The sequence below is a fragment of the Macaca nemestrina genome, chromosome 12, assembly GCF_043159975.1.
Source record: "Macaca nemestrina isolate mMacNem1 chromosome 12, mMacNem.hap1, whole genome shotgun sequence".
In the NCBI taxonomy this organism is placed as follows: Eukaryota; Metazoa; Chordata; class Mammalia; order Primates; family Cercopithecidae; genus Macaca; species Macaca nemestrina.
Window position 1 is genome coordinate 48438359 of NC_092136.1, and position 17104 is coordinate 48455462.

The window sequence follows — 17104 nt, forward strand, 5'->3', positions numbered from 1 at the left end:
TTATGCTTTAAAAAGATAAATTTTATGGTATATGAATTACATGTCAACAAAGTATTTATTTATTTATTTATTTTATTTTATTTTATGAGATGGGGTCCAGTCTGTCACCCAGGCTGGAGTGCAGTAGCATGATCATGGCTCACTGCAGCCTCAATCTCCCAGGCTCAAGCAGTCCTCCCACCTCAACCTCCCGAGTAGCTAGGATTACAGATGCATGCCACCATGCCTGATTAATTTTTGTATTTTTTGTAGAAAACAGGGTTTTGCCATGTTGCCCAGGCTGGTCTCGAACTTCTGAGCTCAAGCAATCCACCCACCTCAGCCTCCCAGAGTGCTGGGATTCCCGGGAGCCACTGCACCCGGCTTCTTATTTTTTAAAAAAGTTAAGTTGGTCAGCACCATTAGGGCTAAAAAGAACATTTAAATTAAAAGTCAGTTGGCCTCTATAAGCATTAGTCATTCCATATATAAAAGCTTTTCAAAATTTATCTTTTTTAGGTCCCCTTTGATTGCTTTCTTCATAGATGAGTGATTAGTAGGAAAACTAGGAGAATATACTGTTACAGAATCAAAAAGAGCAGTATATTTCAAGGAGAGAATAGTCATTATTATTAGATAAAACAATGGTTGTCAAAATGTAGTCCCCAACTGGAGCAGCATCACCAGGGAACTTCAGAAATGCAGGCCCTAGAGTTACTGAATTGGACACCCTGAAGGTAGGAACCAGAAATATGTTTTAACAAACCCTGAAATCTAAAAACTATTGAGATAAATAAAGGAGTCTGGTAGAATGAGGAATCAAAGGTGTTAGGATGTTTACTAGATTTGGCAATTAAGAAGTCACGGATGCCCTCCATGAAGGTATATTCAGTGGAACAGTGAGGGCAGTACCATAACCTTTCCAGTTAGGGAATGTTTGGGAAGTGAAGAAATGTAATATGATTTTCCTTTCAAAATGCTTACCTGAAAAGGAAAGAGAGGCCAGGCACGGAGGCTCATGCCTGTAATCCCAGCACTTTGGGAGGCCAAGGCAGGGGGATCATTTGAGGTCAGGAGTTTGAGACCAGCCTGGACAACATCTCTACTAAAAATACAAAACTCCTATCTCTACTAAAAATACAAAAATTAGCCAGACAACGTGGCCCACACCTGTAGTCCCAGCTACTTGGGAGGCTGAGGTGGGAGGATCGCTTGAGTCTAGGAGGCAGAGGTAGCAGTGAGCCAAGATTGTGTCACTGTACTCCAGCCTGGGTGACAGAGTGAGACCTTGTCCCAAAAAAAAAAAAAGGAAAGAGAAAATTCTAACTTTTTTCCTTCATTTTTTTATGAAACAAGAGTTTTTCTTGGTTATTTGTGATGATTCTACTGGTTTGGGTTTTATTGTCTAGTTTTACTCATTTTTTATTTGTTTTGTAAGAGATGAGGTCTCGCTCTCTGTCATACAGGCTAGAGCAGTCATATAATCATGGCTCACTGCAACCTCAAACTCCTGGGCTCAAGTGATCCTCCCACCTCAGCTTTCTGAGCAGCTGGGACTACAGGCACACATCACCACATCCAGCTAATTTTTTATATTTTTGGTAGAGCTAGGGGTTTCACTATATTGCCTAGGCTGGTCTTGAACTTCTGGGATCAAGCGATTCTCCCACCTTGGCTTCTCAAACTGCTGGGATTACAAGTGTGAGCCACTGTGCCTGGCCTCAGACAATTTTTTTTTTTAATTTGAAGGATAATTTTTAATTTAATTTTTAATTAAATTAATTTTAAATTTTAATTTTTTGTAATGACAGGGTCTCGCTATGTTGCTCTGGCTGGTCTCAAACCACTGGCTAGAAGCCATCCTCCTGCTTCAGTCTCCCAAACTACTGGGATTACAGGTGTGGACTACTGCGCCCGCCCCTCTTTTATTATTTATTTATTTATTTATTTATTTTTTAAGACAAAGTCTCACTCTATTGCCCAGGCTGGAGTGCAGTGGCACAATCTTGGCTCACTGCAACCTCTGCTGCCCAGGTTCAAGCAATTCTCCTGCCTCAGCCTCCCGAGTGGCTGGGAATTACAGGTGCGTGCCACCACACCCGGCTAATTTTTCTATTTTTAGTGGAGACAGGGTTTTATCATCTTGGTCAGATTAGTCTTGAACTCCTGACCTCAAGATCCACCTGCCTCAGCCTCCCAAACTGCTGAGATTACAGGCTTGAGCCACTGCACCCAGCCCCTCATTTCTTTTTTATTGTGTAACTGTTTAACTTCATTTTGGTTCCCCCTAACCCTTCACAGAAACAGGAATTGAATGTGAAAGGAAGAGAGTTATAAAAATATTCCCTGCACCAATCTAGGAAGCATATTTTCTTCTTTGCCTGAATATCTCTATGTAGTATCTCCCACGATCCACATTTTCTATGTTACCCCAAATAATGCTCTTACTCCTGATACAAAGACATTAAGACTTCTACATCAGATATATTCAGCATAGGAAACTTGTTCCACATATCGAATTAATCCTTGAGAAGAAGAGTAAGGTTATCCTCATAGACAATTCCGGGGAACTATTAGCATAACACTATTACCTTTTCCCCAGAAAAGTTCACAACTTCAAAGAGGAGAGCTGTGAACTAAATGCCACACCTGAGCGCTGACAGACACCACAACCTAACGGGAGTCAGTCTTTCAAAGAAGTTCACACCAAGATCAGAAACTAAAATAAAAGGTTTGTTTGACCCAGAATGAGTCTTTCAAACACAATTCTCTTATTCTGATTCTAGAAAAAAGGCAACGTAAGTTTTTAAGAAAGTAAAAATTAAATAAATAAAGGTAACATAAGCAAACAAAATTATCTTAGGAGACATTATTGAAATTTTAAAATTAACTGGATTTTTTTTACTCACTGAGTCTAAGATAAACCCAGCTAAGCTGATTCATTTCCTTTTAAGGAAAGACTTTACAAGAATCTCTCATGTCAGATCTCTACAACCCCCTTTCTTATTATGAGTACCAAAGAGCTCACTATGGCTAGAATTATGTCAAATAGGGTACTTAGGACAGAGTCAAATGGTTAAACCTCTCTGATTGATATAATACATAGCCCATTATTTCTTCTATTAATCTGGACCTGATTAAAACACCAGAACCTCGCCTATTCCAAACTTTTGAATAACTTCCTGCTGTTCTCAGATAATGACCCAAACCCCTTAACATGATATACAGGCCCTCTGTCATTGAGGTTGTGACTCTTCCCAAACCTCATCTTTTGGCCACTCAGGCCTCCATTTCCCACTCTGGGGTCTAGCCACAGTTACTGCTTCCAGTTTCCCGTATACCTCTTGCCTCTGTACCATTGCACCTTTGTCTGGGATGCCTCCCAGTCCCTCTACTTTTCTCACTACATCTTTAAGCTCTAGCATAATCTCTATCAGGAAGAATAACTTCCCACCTCACCCCACTGCTTCATATTAGATTATGTGTCTGTCATCTGTATTTCTAGATTAAATACTCATCATATAATCCATCTTATAATCTATTTCTGGATATGATTTTCCCTTGAGGGTTCCTTAAGGGCTGGGAATAAATCTCATCTTTGTATTTCTAGTACTTAGCTCAGTGTCTGGCATGTGCAAATGTTTGTTAAATATTTAAGCTGAGCGTGGTGGCACGCGCCTGTAGTCCCAACAACTGGAGAGACTGAGGTGGGAGGACAGCTAGAGCCCAGGAACTCAAGGCCAGCCTGGGTTATACGGTGAGACCTCATCTCTAAAAAAATTGTAAATTAAGACACATATATGTATATATTATTTAATTGCATTTACCTTTATTTCCTCTATATCTGCTTTCTGGAGCTTTTCTCTGAAGTGTTTATCTGTTTCCAGCACATCAATCACTTGCTTGAGATATTCATCATAATAAAGTCCAGTATCCTTCAAATTAAGAAACCAACAGTAATGCTTCTGCAGGTTTTTCCTTGTTTGAATCTAAAGAGGTCAATCCTGAGAAACAATTTCTAGCAAATGGCATTGAGACACACTTACTATGATAGTTTCAACAAAGTGAAAAAGCTGTATTTCTGAAATAAATAGTTTTATATCAGAACCAATATCATCTTTTATTGTTACATAAAGGTAGATTTTTCTTTTTTACGACACTCTGTAGTCCAGTAGATTTTCTATATGGTTCAGACAATGAAGATTTTACCATTTTGGTTTCTCCCCGTTGTTATCTGTCTCTGCTTTGAATATAATACAGTGTTTTATTGGCTAGTTAGCTCTGTGTCAGAAATGTATTACAACTAATTCTCCTATTTAATATACTAACTATATTAAATAAATATTGTCTAAGGGTAAGCAGCATATGCTTGTCCAATACTCTTTTCACTGCTATTTCAGAAATAGTTTCCAAGTGTACAATTTTATAAGTCATAAATATTACCAATATTTTCATTATAATTCCTCCCATTTCATTTAATTATAATTTCACCTCATTTTACCTCATTTAGTTATAATTATAATTCATTTCATCTAGTTATAATTCCTCCTATTTCACTTCATTTCACTTACTGGTGGTTCTATCTTTGCACTTTCCACAGGGTGAATATTTTGTACTTTTGTCTTGTCTATGTCTATAGGCACAGCTTCAAGAGCAGTAAGTAGACATGTAATCAAGAGAAAGCAATACTGTAGCAGGATGGTCCTCCACCTCATCTGAAATAAAGAAATAATTATGGTAAAGTCATGAAAAGATGTTTTAACACTATATACAAGCATTCCAAATGTCACAATCATATATTTAATCTCAAGAGGTTTAATAAAACAAAAAAATCATAGGAAAGGGAAAAAATAGATTATAACTTGTCAAAATTAATGCTTAAAATAAATCACTAAAGAAAATCAAGGATGAAATGTTTTTGTAGCCAAAATTAAAAAGACAGAATACAATATTTTAAAGTTTATACTGTTTTTTGTTTGTTTGTTTGTTTGTTTGTTTGAGATGGAGTTCGCGCTTGTTGCCCAGGCTGGAGTGTAACGGTATGATCTCGGCTCACCACAACCTCCGCCTCCTGGGTTCAAGGGATTCTCCTGCCTCAGCCTCCCGAGCAGCTGGGATTACAGGCATGCACTATCACGCCTGGCTAATTTTGTATTTTTAGTAGAGACGGGGGTTTCTCCATGTTGGTCAGGAATGGTCTCGAACTCCCGACCTCAGGTGATCCACCCGCCTCGGCCTCCCAACGTGCTAAGATTACAGGCATGAGCCACTGCACCCTGCCTATACTGTTTTTACACTATAAGAAAACATTTGGTTAATTACAAAAGCTTCAATGTAGCCATGGCCTTTTTTTTTTTTTTTTTTTTTTTTTAAAGGCAACACATTTTACCCACAAAATACCATTTGGAAAAGAACACATAACCCCATTTTCACCACAGCCCTAGGTGGCACATACACAGGAGAGTGACACATTTTACAAATGAAGAAATTAATTATTAAACCAATTCCCTTACAGAGCATTGTCTTGCCATTAACAAACCACTAAAACTCACATTTTACTATCTTTATACCCATTTTTTTAAGCATCTTTATTGAGATATACTTCACATGTCATAAAATTCACCCATTTAAGTATAGGATATGTCTAATCTATAAAGATGCTACCCAAAGTTTAGTTCTCAATCTTACAAAATCAGATCATCTGAAAGCACATCAGAAATGCAAATTCTCAAGCTGTACCCAAAACCTCTGGGGTGGGGGCCAGGAACCTGCTTTAACAAACAGGGGGGTCCAGGGGGTTCCTATGTATACTAAAACCTGAGATCCACTCTTCTCTAGGATACTAGAATCTCTAATAGGGTAGTATACTTCACAGAATGTCACCTCACTATGAATCACCTCCTCTTCCCCACAAATACTTGTAATAACAAAAAAGGTTTATTCCTCATTCATGCTTCATGTCCACACATACATAGGTGTGCATTTTGGGTTTTTTGAGATATAACTCATAAGCCATAAAATGTTTTAAATTATACTATTCAGTGTTTTCTAGAATATTCAAAAGGCTGTGCAACCATCTCTACTATCTAATTTTAAAACATTTTTATCATCTCAAAAAGAAACCCTATAACCATTAGCAGTCACTCACTGTTACCCTTTTTTCCCATCCCCTGGCAACTGCTAATTTACTTTCTAGCTGTATAGATTTGCTTATTTTGGTCATTTCATATAAATGGAATTATGCAATATGTAGCCTTTTGTGTCTGCCTTTTATCACTTAGCAGTATGTTTCCAGGTATAACCACATTGTAACAAGTATCAGGACTTTATTTCTTTTTTATAGCTGAATAGATAGTCTATTGTATAGATATGCCACATTTGTTTATCCATTCATGAATTTATGGACATTTGGATTGTTTCTTTCAGGCAGTTTTGAATAATACTTCAGTGAACATTTGTGTTCAAGTTACTGTGTTAACAGGTTTTCAATTCTTTTGGTTATAGAACTAGGAGTAGAATCGCTGAGTCCGTTTGGTAACTCTAAGTTTAACTTTTTGAGGAACTGCCAAACTGTTTTCCAAAGTAGCTATACCATTTTACATTCTCACCACTTATATATGAGGGTTCTAATTTTTCCATATTCCTCCATGTGTTTTTGTCACTTCTGCTGCTCTCCTCTTCTGCCAAGTCTACCATAAATAAGAAGAAAAGTCAAGAGAATGTGTTTGTATACATGAGTGTGTGTGTGTGTGTGTCCTAACAACACCTGACAACATTTTTTTTTTTTTTTTTGAGACAGAGTCTCGCTCTGTCGCCCAGGCTGGAGTGCAATAGCCCGATTTTGGCTCACTGCAACCTCCGTCTCCCAGGTTCAGCAATTCTCCTGCCTCAGCCTCCTGAGTAGCTGGGACTACAGGTACTCACCACCTGTAGTGAGTTTTTTTTGTATTTTTAGTAGAGACAGGGTTTCACTATGTTGGCAAGGCTGATCTCGAACTCCTGACCTCAGATGATCCACCCACCTCGGCCTCCCAAAGTGCTGAAATTACAGGCATGAGCCACTGCACCTAGCCTCTGACAATATCTTGAAGCTACAAAGTCACAAAAAGTTTCTGAGAAACTACTTTAAAACTCTTAACTGAATTTATGGTTCCTAAAGATTTAATTGATCCCTAAGCTTTATTATAAATAACAACAGAAACCATCTATTGAATGTTTACTATGTACCAAGCAGTATGCTAAACTTTTAAAAAATATTAACACATCAACTCTTACAATGACTCTGTGAAGTCAATATTATTATCCCCATTTCAAAGTACAAGAAACTGAGACATATCACTTCTAGTTCACACAGCAGTCAGTCACACAGCCAGAGTGTAGACCTGGGGGTGACTGACTCCAAAGCCTCTGCTGGCTTTCCAGGAATGGTTCTCAAAGTATGGTCCCTGGGACAGCAGCATTGGCATCACCTGGGAATTTGTTAGAAATGCAAATTCTCAAGGCCTACTCCATATTTTCTAAATAAGAGGCTCTGGGTATAGGGGGCCTCACAATCTGTGTTTTAATAAGCCCCAGAGGTGATTCTGATACATGCCAACATTTGAAAACCACTGCCCTAGAACATACTGCCTCCCTTTGCTCTATTATTTACCAACCTCACCTACAATGAGAGACAAAGAGAATGCCCATCTCAAAGGTAAACTTGGATCCTTAAAAAACAGAAAGTGGGAAAAAAGAGAAATAGAAAGTGGGTTTTATACCAAGCAGTAAGGCAGAACTAAATTTAGGTCTGTATTCTAATTCCAGCTGCACCACTTACTTGCTATGTGATCACAGGTTAGTCAATTAACTTTTCCCACTTTAGTTCCCTCATTTATAAAAATTAAAAAAAAATTTAAATAAGAGAATTTAACTTGAACTTAGTATTACTTAAGTACTTAAATTATATTATCTATTTATTCTTCTGAGTACAGATCTTTCCCGTTACCTAATCAGAAATACTTAAAAAAAAAAAAAAAAGAAGAAGAAAAGTTGCTTGCACTCAACCATTCATTTAAAATGATTAAGTTATATGACTTGTAAATGCCTTTAAACTAAATATTGCTTATTCAGCTAGCTTAAAATTATATTGGTAAAGCAAGTGGCAGGCCTGGGTGCCGAGATACAAGGATTAACAACAAGGAAAATCAACTAGCAAAGAAAGTTCATATCTAGACACAATAAAAATGATATAAAGCCAGGAAAGTTTCACACTTTGGAAACAAAATACGGAACATTATCCTCTCTAATCAAACTGAGAATTTGCTTCTGTGGAAGCAGAAACAAAGCTCCTCCTTGATTTTAGGTTTAGAGATTGTCAGACTTACATTTCATTCAAGTTGCATTTATTTTTAACTTTTGCAAGAAAGAGGACAATGAATTGTGACCGCCATTTCAAAGCCAAAAACTTTCACTTTTTGATAATTTTAAAGGACAAAAGACTGATTTTTTTTTTTTTTTTAAATGCAGTCTTACTCTGCCACCCAGGCTGGAGTACAGTAGCATGATCTTGCCTCACTGCAACCTCTGCCTCCCGGGTTCAAGTGATTACCCTGCCTCAGCCTCCAGAGTAGCTGGGATTACAGGTGTAGGCCACCACACCCGGCTATTTTTTGTATTTTTAGTAGAGACAGAATTTCACCATGTTGGCCAGGCTGGTCTTGAACTCCTGATCTGCCCGCCTCAGCCTCCCAAAGTGCAGGGATTACAGGCATGAGCCACTGTGCCTGGCCCAGAAGATTGATTTTTTTTTCTTTTTTTTTTTTTGAGACAGAGTCTTACTCTGTTGCCTAGGCTGGAGTGCAGTGGCATGATCTCAGGTCACCACAACCTCTGCCTCCCAGGTTCAAGCGATTCTCCTGCCTTAGCCTCTTGAGTAGCTGGGACTACAAGTGTGTGCCACCATGCCTGGCTAATTTTTGTATTTTTAGTAGAGATGGGTTTCACTATGTTGGTCAGGTTGGTCTCAAACTCCTGACCTCGTGATCTGCCCGCCTTGGCCTCCCAAAGTGCTGGGATTACAGGCGTGAGCCACCATGCCCGGCCAAGACTGATATTTTTAAGGAGAAGTCTGTTTAAAAATAAAATACAACAGAACTGATTAATAGTAAATACAGCCAGAAACAAGAAGACACATATTATGATTCAATTTATATAAATGTTGAAAATAGGCAAATCCACAGAGAAAGAAAGCAGATGACAGGTTGTTGAGGGTTGCTGGTGGAGGCAGGGGAAAATGAGAAACAAGTGCTAAATGGGTACAGGGTTCCTTTTTGGGGTGATGAAAATATTCTAAAATTAAATCATTGAGATGGTTGCATAACCTTATGAATATACTAAAAAACAGTGAATTGTACACTGTAAAAGAGAGAATTGTATGATACATAAGTCATATTTCAATTTTTTAAAAAAGAGTGAAAATAGAGCAAAAAAAATCCAAGCTTATAAAATGTGAAAAATTTTTAAAATATAATTTATGAACCACTATTAACCTTCTAGTCATGTTTATAATTTTTCAAAATTATCCCATTTTCTATGTTCTTAATGATTTTTGTTTGCTTGTTCTACAATCACTAGAAAAGCATGTGAAAATCTTACATCATGATTTTGTCTGTTTTTCCTTATAATTCTGTTAATTTTTATTCAAATATTAGGTATACATAAATTTAAGATTTTCTAGCTTTACGGTAAATTTAACCTTTTGTCTAATGACTGACCCTTATATCCTAACCATATTAGTATAATTTTTTTACTGTTTTTTGAGACAGGGTCTCAACATGTTGCCCAGGCCAGTCTCAAACTCTTGGGCTCAAGCGATCCTCTTGCCTCAGCCTCCCAAAGTGCTGGGATTAGAGGCATAAGCTACTACACCCAGCCTCAATTAATGGAATATGAAAATTATAATTGGCCACATAGCAACAGCAACATAGTCTTTGTTATGTGTATATGCATGAACTTTAATATAGTTATTATTATTGTCATAACTTCAGATTGAGTTTTTGCATTGTTGGTGCTTGTCATTGTAAATATCTTCACAAAGATTAAGCTGTGATTGGGCATTAAAATGAAAAGTTATTTTGTAAGCACAGAAACAAAGCAGCTGATGTTAGTGAAGCAAATACTTGATATTAGGGGAATAACAGCAAGTTTACTTTTTCTTATAGAGGAAGAACTAAGTGCTTTACCTGACTTTAGACAGGAAGATACCTGCAAGGAGACAAAGCCATGTTACGTTTTGTTAGTAAAACACAACAGGATTACCTATCAGCAGCCAAACAATGCAGATGAAGATAGCAGAAACCAACGATGCCTCCAATAAATAAAAAAAACTCAAGGAACATGAGGCTGAATTGATGGACTCATGCAAATGTCAATTTGTCAGAAACTTCCTAAAATTACTGAATAGAAGCTGCAAAACTTCCAGCAAAGTATAGTTTAAGGAAAAAAACAAAGCTGAGTTTAGTCAACAGGAAATTCTGACAACATCCTGATGTTCTTTTACATGCCTCAAAATCTACATTAATGCTAAAAGTGGTAAAGAGATTGATACAAGAATGGTCAGAAAATAAATCACTGTAACATTGCTGTAAATGCCTACAGCCAAAAGTTGTTGCCATATTAAACATTAAATTATAAAATGATCTCCCCCAAGATGTTATATTAAGCATTTTTAAGAAGTGGGGGGTTGATGGATGGTGGCTGAGCTAAAGGAAGAGTAGCTAAATCTGATTTGAATGTTGATGAGCCCTACATAACCTGACAAGTGTGTTTATTAGTTTAGTTCTTGATACATTCTGAGAGTGCATATCTCAATAAAGAATATGTTGCCTGAAAAGTAATACAAGTTGGTGTGATTCATGAAGGCCAGTCCTCCAGGTCTTCATCAACAAATCATTTAAGAAGAGTCTGAGGAAAGAATATGAATCTGAAAACTTCCTGTCATCGTCTTCTGATAAGATGAAGAAAGCACCAACACCAAGCTTGTAAAATTAGTAGAGGGGGCTTGGAAGAAAATCTCTGGCAAAAGGGTAAGAAGAGGCCAGGCGTGGTGGCTCACACCTGTAATGCCAGCACTTTGGGAGGCCAAGGCGGGCAGATTGGTTGAGGTTAGGAGTTCAAGACCAACCTGGCCAACATGATGGAACCCTGTCTCTACTAAAAATTACAAAAAATTAGCAGGGCATGGTGGTGCATGCCTGTAGTCCTAGTTACTCAGGAGGCTGAGGCAGGAGAAGCGCCTGAACCTGGGAGATGAAGGTTGCAGTGAGCTGGATTGCACCACTGCATTCCAGACTGGGCAACAGAGTGAAAACTCATCTCAAAAAAAAATAAATAAATAAAATAAGTTATGTTATTAAATAGACTTTAAGGGCCAGGCACGGTGGCTCACGCCTGTAATCCCAACACTTTGGGAGGCTGAAGTGAGTGGATCACCTTAGGTGAGGAGTTTGCAACCAGCCTGGCCAACATGGCGAAACCCTCGTCTCTACTAAAAATATGAAAATTAGCCCGGAGTGGTGGTGCACGCCTGTAGTCCCAGCTATTCGGGAGGCTGAGGCAGGAGAATGGCTTGAACCTGGGAGGCGGAGGTTGCAGTGAACCAAGACTGTGCCACTGCACTCCAGTCTGGGCAACGGAGAGAGACTCTGTCTCAATAAAAAAAAAATAATAAAGAAAGAAAGAAAAAGAAGAAGAAAGAAGGAAGAAGAAGAAGGGGGGGGGAGGAGGAGGAGGAGGAGGAGGAGAAGGAGGAGGAGGAGGAGGAGGAGGAGGAGAAAAAGATAAAATAAAATAAATAGGCTTTAAGATTCTATTGGGCTGGGTGCAGTGGCTCGCACCTGTAATTCCAGCTACTCAGGAAGCTGAGGTGAGAAGATTGCTTGAACCCAGGAGTTCTAGACTGTAGGGAGCTATGATTGTGCCACTGTACTCCAGTCTGGGTGACAGAGACCCCAGGGTGGGATAAAAGATTCTATCAATATTAAGACACACCATTGTATACTATACAGAAAAAAATGCTGTCAATTAAACTATACCACTGTGATTTATCACTTACAATTCTATTTTATGTTTGCTGAAAGTATTTTTAGGCATATCATAGATTTTTCTCACATCATTTTTACACACACATAAAGAAATTAAACAAAATAAATTGATTAAGGTATTCTAAGGACTTCTTCACCTTTGTAGTCCAAGTCTTTTTAAACACTTTCTTGAATTGTTACCCTTTGTGTTTTCCCATACAACACTGTTCTCTCTACCAGAGAGAGGAATGGTGATTTCTTCAAGCCATTTTTGGTTTTTGTTTTTTGAGACAGAGTCTCACTCTATTGCCCGTGCTGGAGTGCAGTGCCGCAATCTCAGATCACTGCAACCTCCACCTCCCGGGTTCAAGCAATTCCTGCCTCAGCCTCCTGAGTAGCTGGGATTACAGGTGTGTACCACCACACCAGCTAATTTTTGTATTTTTAGTAGAGATTGGGTTTCACCATGTTGGCCAGGCTGGTCTCAAACTCCTGACCTCAAGCAATCTCCCCACCTTGGCCTCCCAAAGTGCTGAGATTACAGGAGTGAGCCAATGTGCCCTGCCCTTAAAGTTGATTTAATAACATATCTTTTTTTTTTCCTTTTTGAGATGGAGTTTCACTCTGTTGCCCAGGCTGGAATGCAGTGGTGCAATCTTGGCTCACTGCAACCTTCACCTCCCAGGTTCAAGCGATTCTCCTGCCTCAGCTTCCTGAGTAGCTAGGACTACAGGCGTGCACCACCATGCTCGGCTAATTTTTTGTATTTTTAGTACAGACAGGGTTTTGTCATGTTGGCCAGGCTGGTCTCGAATTCCTAACCTCAACCAATCTGCCCACCTCAGCCTCCCAAAGTGCTGGGATTACAGGCGTGAGCCACCATGCCCAACCTTAATACCATATCTTGATTTTTAAATCTACCACCTTCTATAGCATTTTTTTGTTTTTTTGTTTTTTGAGACAGGTTCTCATTCTGCCGCCCAGGCTGAACTGCAGTGGTAAGCTCACAGCTCACTGCAAGTTTGATTTCTTGGGCTCAAGAGATCCTCTTGCCTCAGCTTCTCAGGTAGCTGGGCCCACAAGCAAGCCACCATGCACGGTGATTTTTTTTTTTTTTTTGGGTAGAGATGCGGTTTCATTATGTTGCTCAGGCTGGTAGGGCTTTCTATTTATCCTGCTTCTCTCACCTTTTAAATTTATTTTTGATTGATGGAGAATGTTTTCCACTCGTTTCTAATCTGTTAGTGCTTATTCTAGACATAACTAGGACAATTAATTTAAACACTTAACTCTACTTAATAAGGCCTCAATAAGGCCGGGCGCGGTGGCTCAAGCCTGTAATCCCAGCACTTTGGGAGGCCGAGACGGGCGGATCACGAGGTCAGGAGATCGAGACCATCCTGGCTAACACGGTGAAACCCCGCCTCTACTAAAAACTACAAAAAACTAGCCAGGCGAGGTGGCGGGCGCCTGTAGTCCCAGCTACTCGGGAGGCTGAGGCAGGAGAATGGCGGGAACCCGGGAGGCGGAGCTTGCAGTGAGCTGAGATCCGGCCACAGCACTCCAGCCTGGGCGACAGAGCGAGACTCCGTCTCAAAAAAAAAAGAGGAAAAAAAAAAAAAAAAAAAAAAAGGCCTCAATAAACACCAACTGCATTTAAAAAAAAAAAAAAGTTAAGTATTCCAGCACATTAGGCAAAAAAATGACACAAAAATCTCTTTAAATGCCAAGATGTCAAATGTGTCTGCATTAAAGGAATAACAGTAAATTTACTAGGTTTACAGATTTTCATGAATGAGAAAATATACAAATATCCATATAGAAGAAAGAAAGATGAGTAATAAGGACAGGCAACGGGAAGAAGGGGGACTAACCTACTTTTCTTCCACTATCAGGTCAGTAAGAATGACCTTCTCCTTTCCTTTATCACCCTCTTCTTTCATAAGAGAGATACGGACCTAAAGAGGAGATACTGGGCTGAACCAGACTGAAACAGTAGACTCATCCAAACCAGGACAGGCTGATAATTTACTCTCTAAAGTAGGATGGTGTGAAATTCTAAATTTTGTAGTCATCTCAAGACAGAATGGGAGGCACTGACCCCAAAAGCATCAGAGCCTCAGGTAAAATTGCAAAGTAAGCAGTTCTTAAGCTTCTCTTAGTATTCAGTAGATATAATTTCCTTAAATTTTAAAGTCCTAAAAGAAAGCTAATCTCTTCCCCTGTCTCAACCAAGTCAAAATTTCTATTCTGCTGGGCACAGAGGTTCATGCCTATAATCCTAGTACTTTGTGAGGACAAGGAGGGTGAATTCTTTGAGCCCAGGAGTTCAAGACCACCCTGAGCAATATGGTGAAACCTCTGTCTCTACAAAAAATACAAAAATTAGTTGGGCATGGTGGCACACGCCTGTAGTCCCAGCTACTTGGTGGGGGATGAGGTGGGAGGATCACTGGAGCCTGGCAGCACTCTAGCCAGGGTGACAGAGTCAGAACATGTCTCAAAAAATAAAATGTCCATTCAAACACAGAGGCACATTTCTTAGCTACTGATTTATACCAGTAGTTATAAAGACTAAGTTTGCTTAGTGTGTGTGTATGTGTGCATGCGCATGTGTGTGCGTGTGCATGTGTGTGTGTGTGATGGTTTCCTGTTTTGATTGTTGGGCAAGATATCCTGGAAGTGGTTAAAAAGAATTACCATAGATAACCGGGTTGAAAAGTACAGAAAACCGAAGATTTTCTCTTTTCTTGGAAGTAGTCCATTTCTCCTTTATTATGTATCTTTTTTTTTTTTTTTTTTTTTTTTTTTTTTTTTTTTTGAGAGAGAGTCTCGCTCTGTTGCCCAGGCTAGATTGCAGCACTGCAATCTTGGCTCACTGCAACCTCCGCCTCCCAGGTTCAAGCAATTCTCCTGCCTCAGCCTCCTAAGTAGTTGGGACTACAGGCGCGTGCCACCACACCCAGCTAATTTTTTGTACTTTTTTTTAGTAGAGACGGGGTTTCACCATGTTAGCCAGGCTAGTCTTGATGTCTTGACCTCGTGGTCCGCCCGCCTCAGCCTCCCAAAGTGCTGGGATTACAGGCGTGAGCCACCGTGCCGTGCCTCCTTTACGTATCTTTTTCCATCTTCCTCAATCCTCTTCTTTTGCCCCTCTTCCTTTTCAATTAAAGGCTGAATTGAAGAATGTTTCCTTTAACCTATTATAAGTAAGTATGTATGTATGTATGTATGTATTGAGACTTTGTTTCTAAAAACAAAACTAAACTAATATTTATGTATTAAGTAATGACTATGGTACCAGATACTATGCTAGAAGACAAAGGTAAGTGAGATCGACATAGTCCTTACCCTCACAGGGCTTCAATCTAGTGAGGAAGATAAGCTATTAAATACAATCGCAATTTTTAAAATGCTGCTTACAAAATAATGCATAGCATGATCCTTTTCTGTTAGTTAAAAAAATTTAAAAGTCATGAAAATGGTATTCACCAAACAGACATTCTCAGTCAGGTGATTTATAATGTTAAATGTCTCTTAAAAACAAAACTGGGTTGTTTTTATGGTCACAAGTCTCCTGATTATTTTGTTTATTTGAGGTCAACGAGTCTAGATCAGAAAAAAGGAAACTGCAGCACTAGCAGCAAAAGAATTACTGTAGTTTGTGCCTACCTAATACAACCAAAAAATGTAAAAACTTTCAAAAATACAAATATACTGTGTAGAAATAAAATCTTAACTTACTGTCTCCCTTCTAAAAACTCTAAAAGATTGACTGAATCTTTAGAATCTTTCTCACTCTAATTTCCATTCCCTGAATTTCTTTCTCTCAAAGCTATTTATTTCAGTTTACTTTTTGAAATAGAAACAGTGACAATTGAACCATTTTGCATGACAAGTATAGGGTATATTTATATACTATATATTATAAATATTATATATTATAAATATATACATTAAATATTATATTTATATAACATTCACCAAGAAAAGTCTGGAAAGGGCCGGGCGCAGTGGCTCACTCCTGTCTATAATCCCAGCACTTTGGGAGGCTGAGGCGGGCAGATCACCTGAGGTCAGGAGTTCGAGACCAGCCTGGCCAACAGGGTGAGACCCATCTCTACTAAAAATACAAAAATTAGTTGCGTGGTGGTGGATGCCTGTAGTCCCAGCTACTCAGGAGGCTGAGGCAGGAGAATTGCTTGTACATGGGAAGTGGAGGCTGCAGTGAGCAGAGATCATGCCATTGCACTCCAGCCTGGGTGAAAGAGTAAGACTCCATCTCAACAACAAAAAAAAAGTCTGGGAGGAAATAAAATATTGGTGTGGCTACATAAGTTAAGCAAGAACTAGTAGTAAGAAAATTTCAAGAGAACTAACAGTTAAGTAGTTAAAAAAGAAGAAGGAGAAAGAAAAAGAACAAACTACTTTTAGCTAGCAAGGAAGGCAAGTGTTCCTCATGTGACCATGAGGTGAAATGTATCTTGAGATGAATTATATTTACTTTCAATATAAATTTACTTCCTGATGATTAGTTATGTGATACCCTTGGGATAACTTACCTCTGTCATTTTAGTGCCTTGCTTACAGCAAGTAGCTCAATAAATGTTAGCTCTTTTTAACACAACCATAAAATGTACAACAACCATCTATTCAGCATTTATGGGTAATTTTTAAAAATAACCAGAACAAACATACAAATAAGACAGAAAGGCTTCTACAATGAATTAAGGGCTAAAAGTAAAAACAGAAACACAATTTATTAGATGACGATTATTTCCTTCTGTAGTTAATAGTCAGACTTAAATCTCTGCCATGGCAAATTACAGAAGCTTCTATGAGTGGTTATCACAGATTACAGATTTCAGAGCTGAAAGATAAAAAGATTCATATCATGGCAGAGACTTCTATTTGCTTGCCAATATCCAAATCTTTCCTTCCTTCTCAGTAACAAACGCCCAGTTTTAAAGAGGGCAGCCATGCATTCAGCTACATTTCCCTGTTTTCTTATAGCCTCAGCCTTGGTTCAGGAATTCTCCTTAAAGGAAGAGGATGCATCTTTC

At 38.8% G+C, this 17104-nt stretch overlaps 1 protein-coding gene across 8 annotated transcripts in view; it reads right to left on the reverse strand.

Moving 5' to 3' along the window:
• Positions 1–17104, reverse strand: part of LOC105486953 (nucleobindin 2) — a 56348-nt gene that overhangs the window by 32420 nt on the left and 6824 nt on the right. For all 8 annotated transcript variants that reach the window (XM_011750143.3, XM_011750139.3, XM_024794471.2 and 5 more), the window contains 2 exons: positions 4551–4694; positions 3807–3914 (listed from right to left, as the gene is read on the reverse strand). In XM_011750143.3, coding sequence (XP_011748445.1) covers positions 3807–3914; positions 4551–4694 — 252 coding nt within the window. The remainder of the gene's footprint in view (positions 1–3806; positions 3915–4550; positions 4695–17104) is intronic.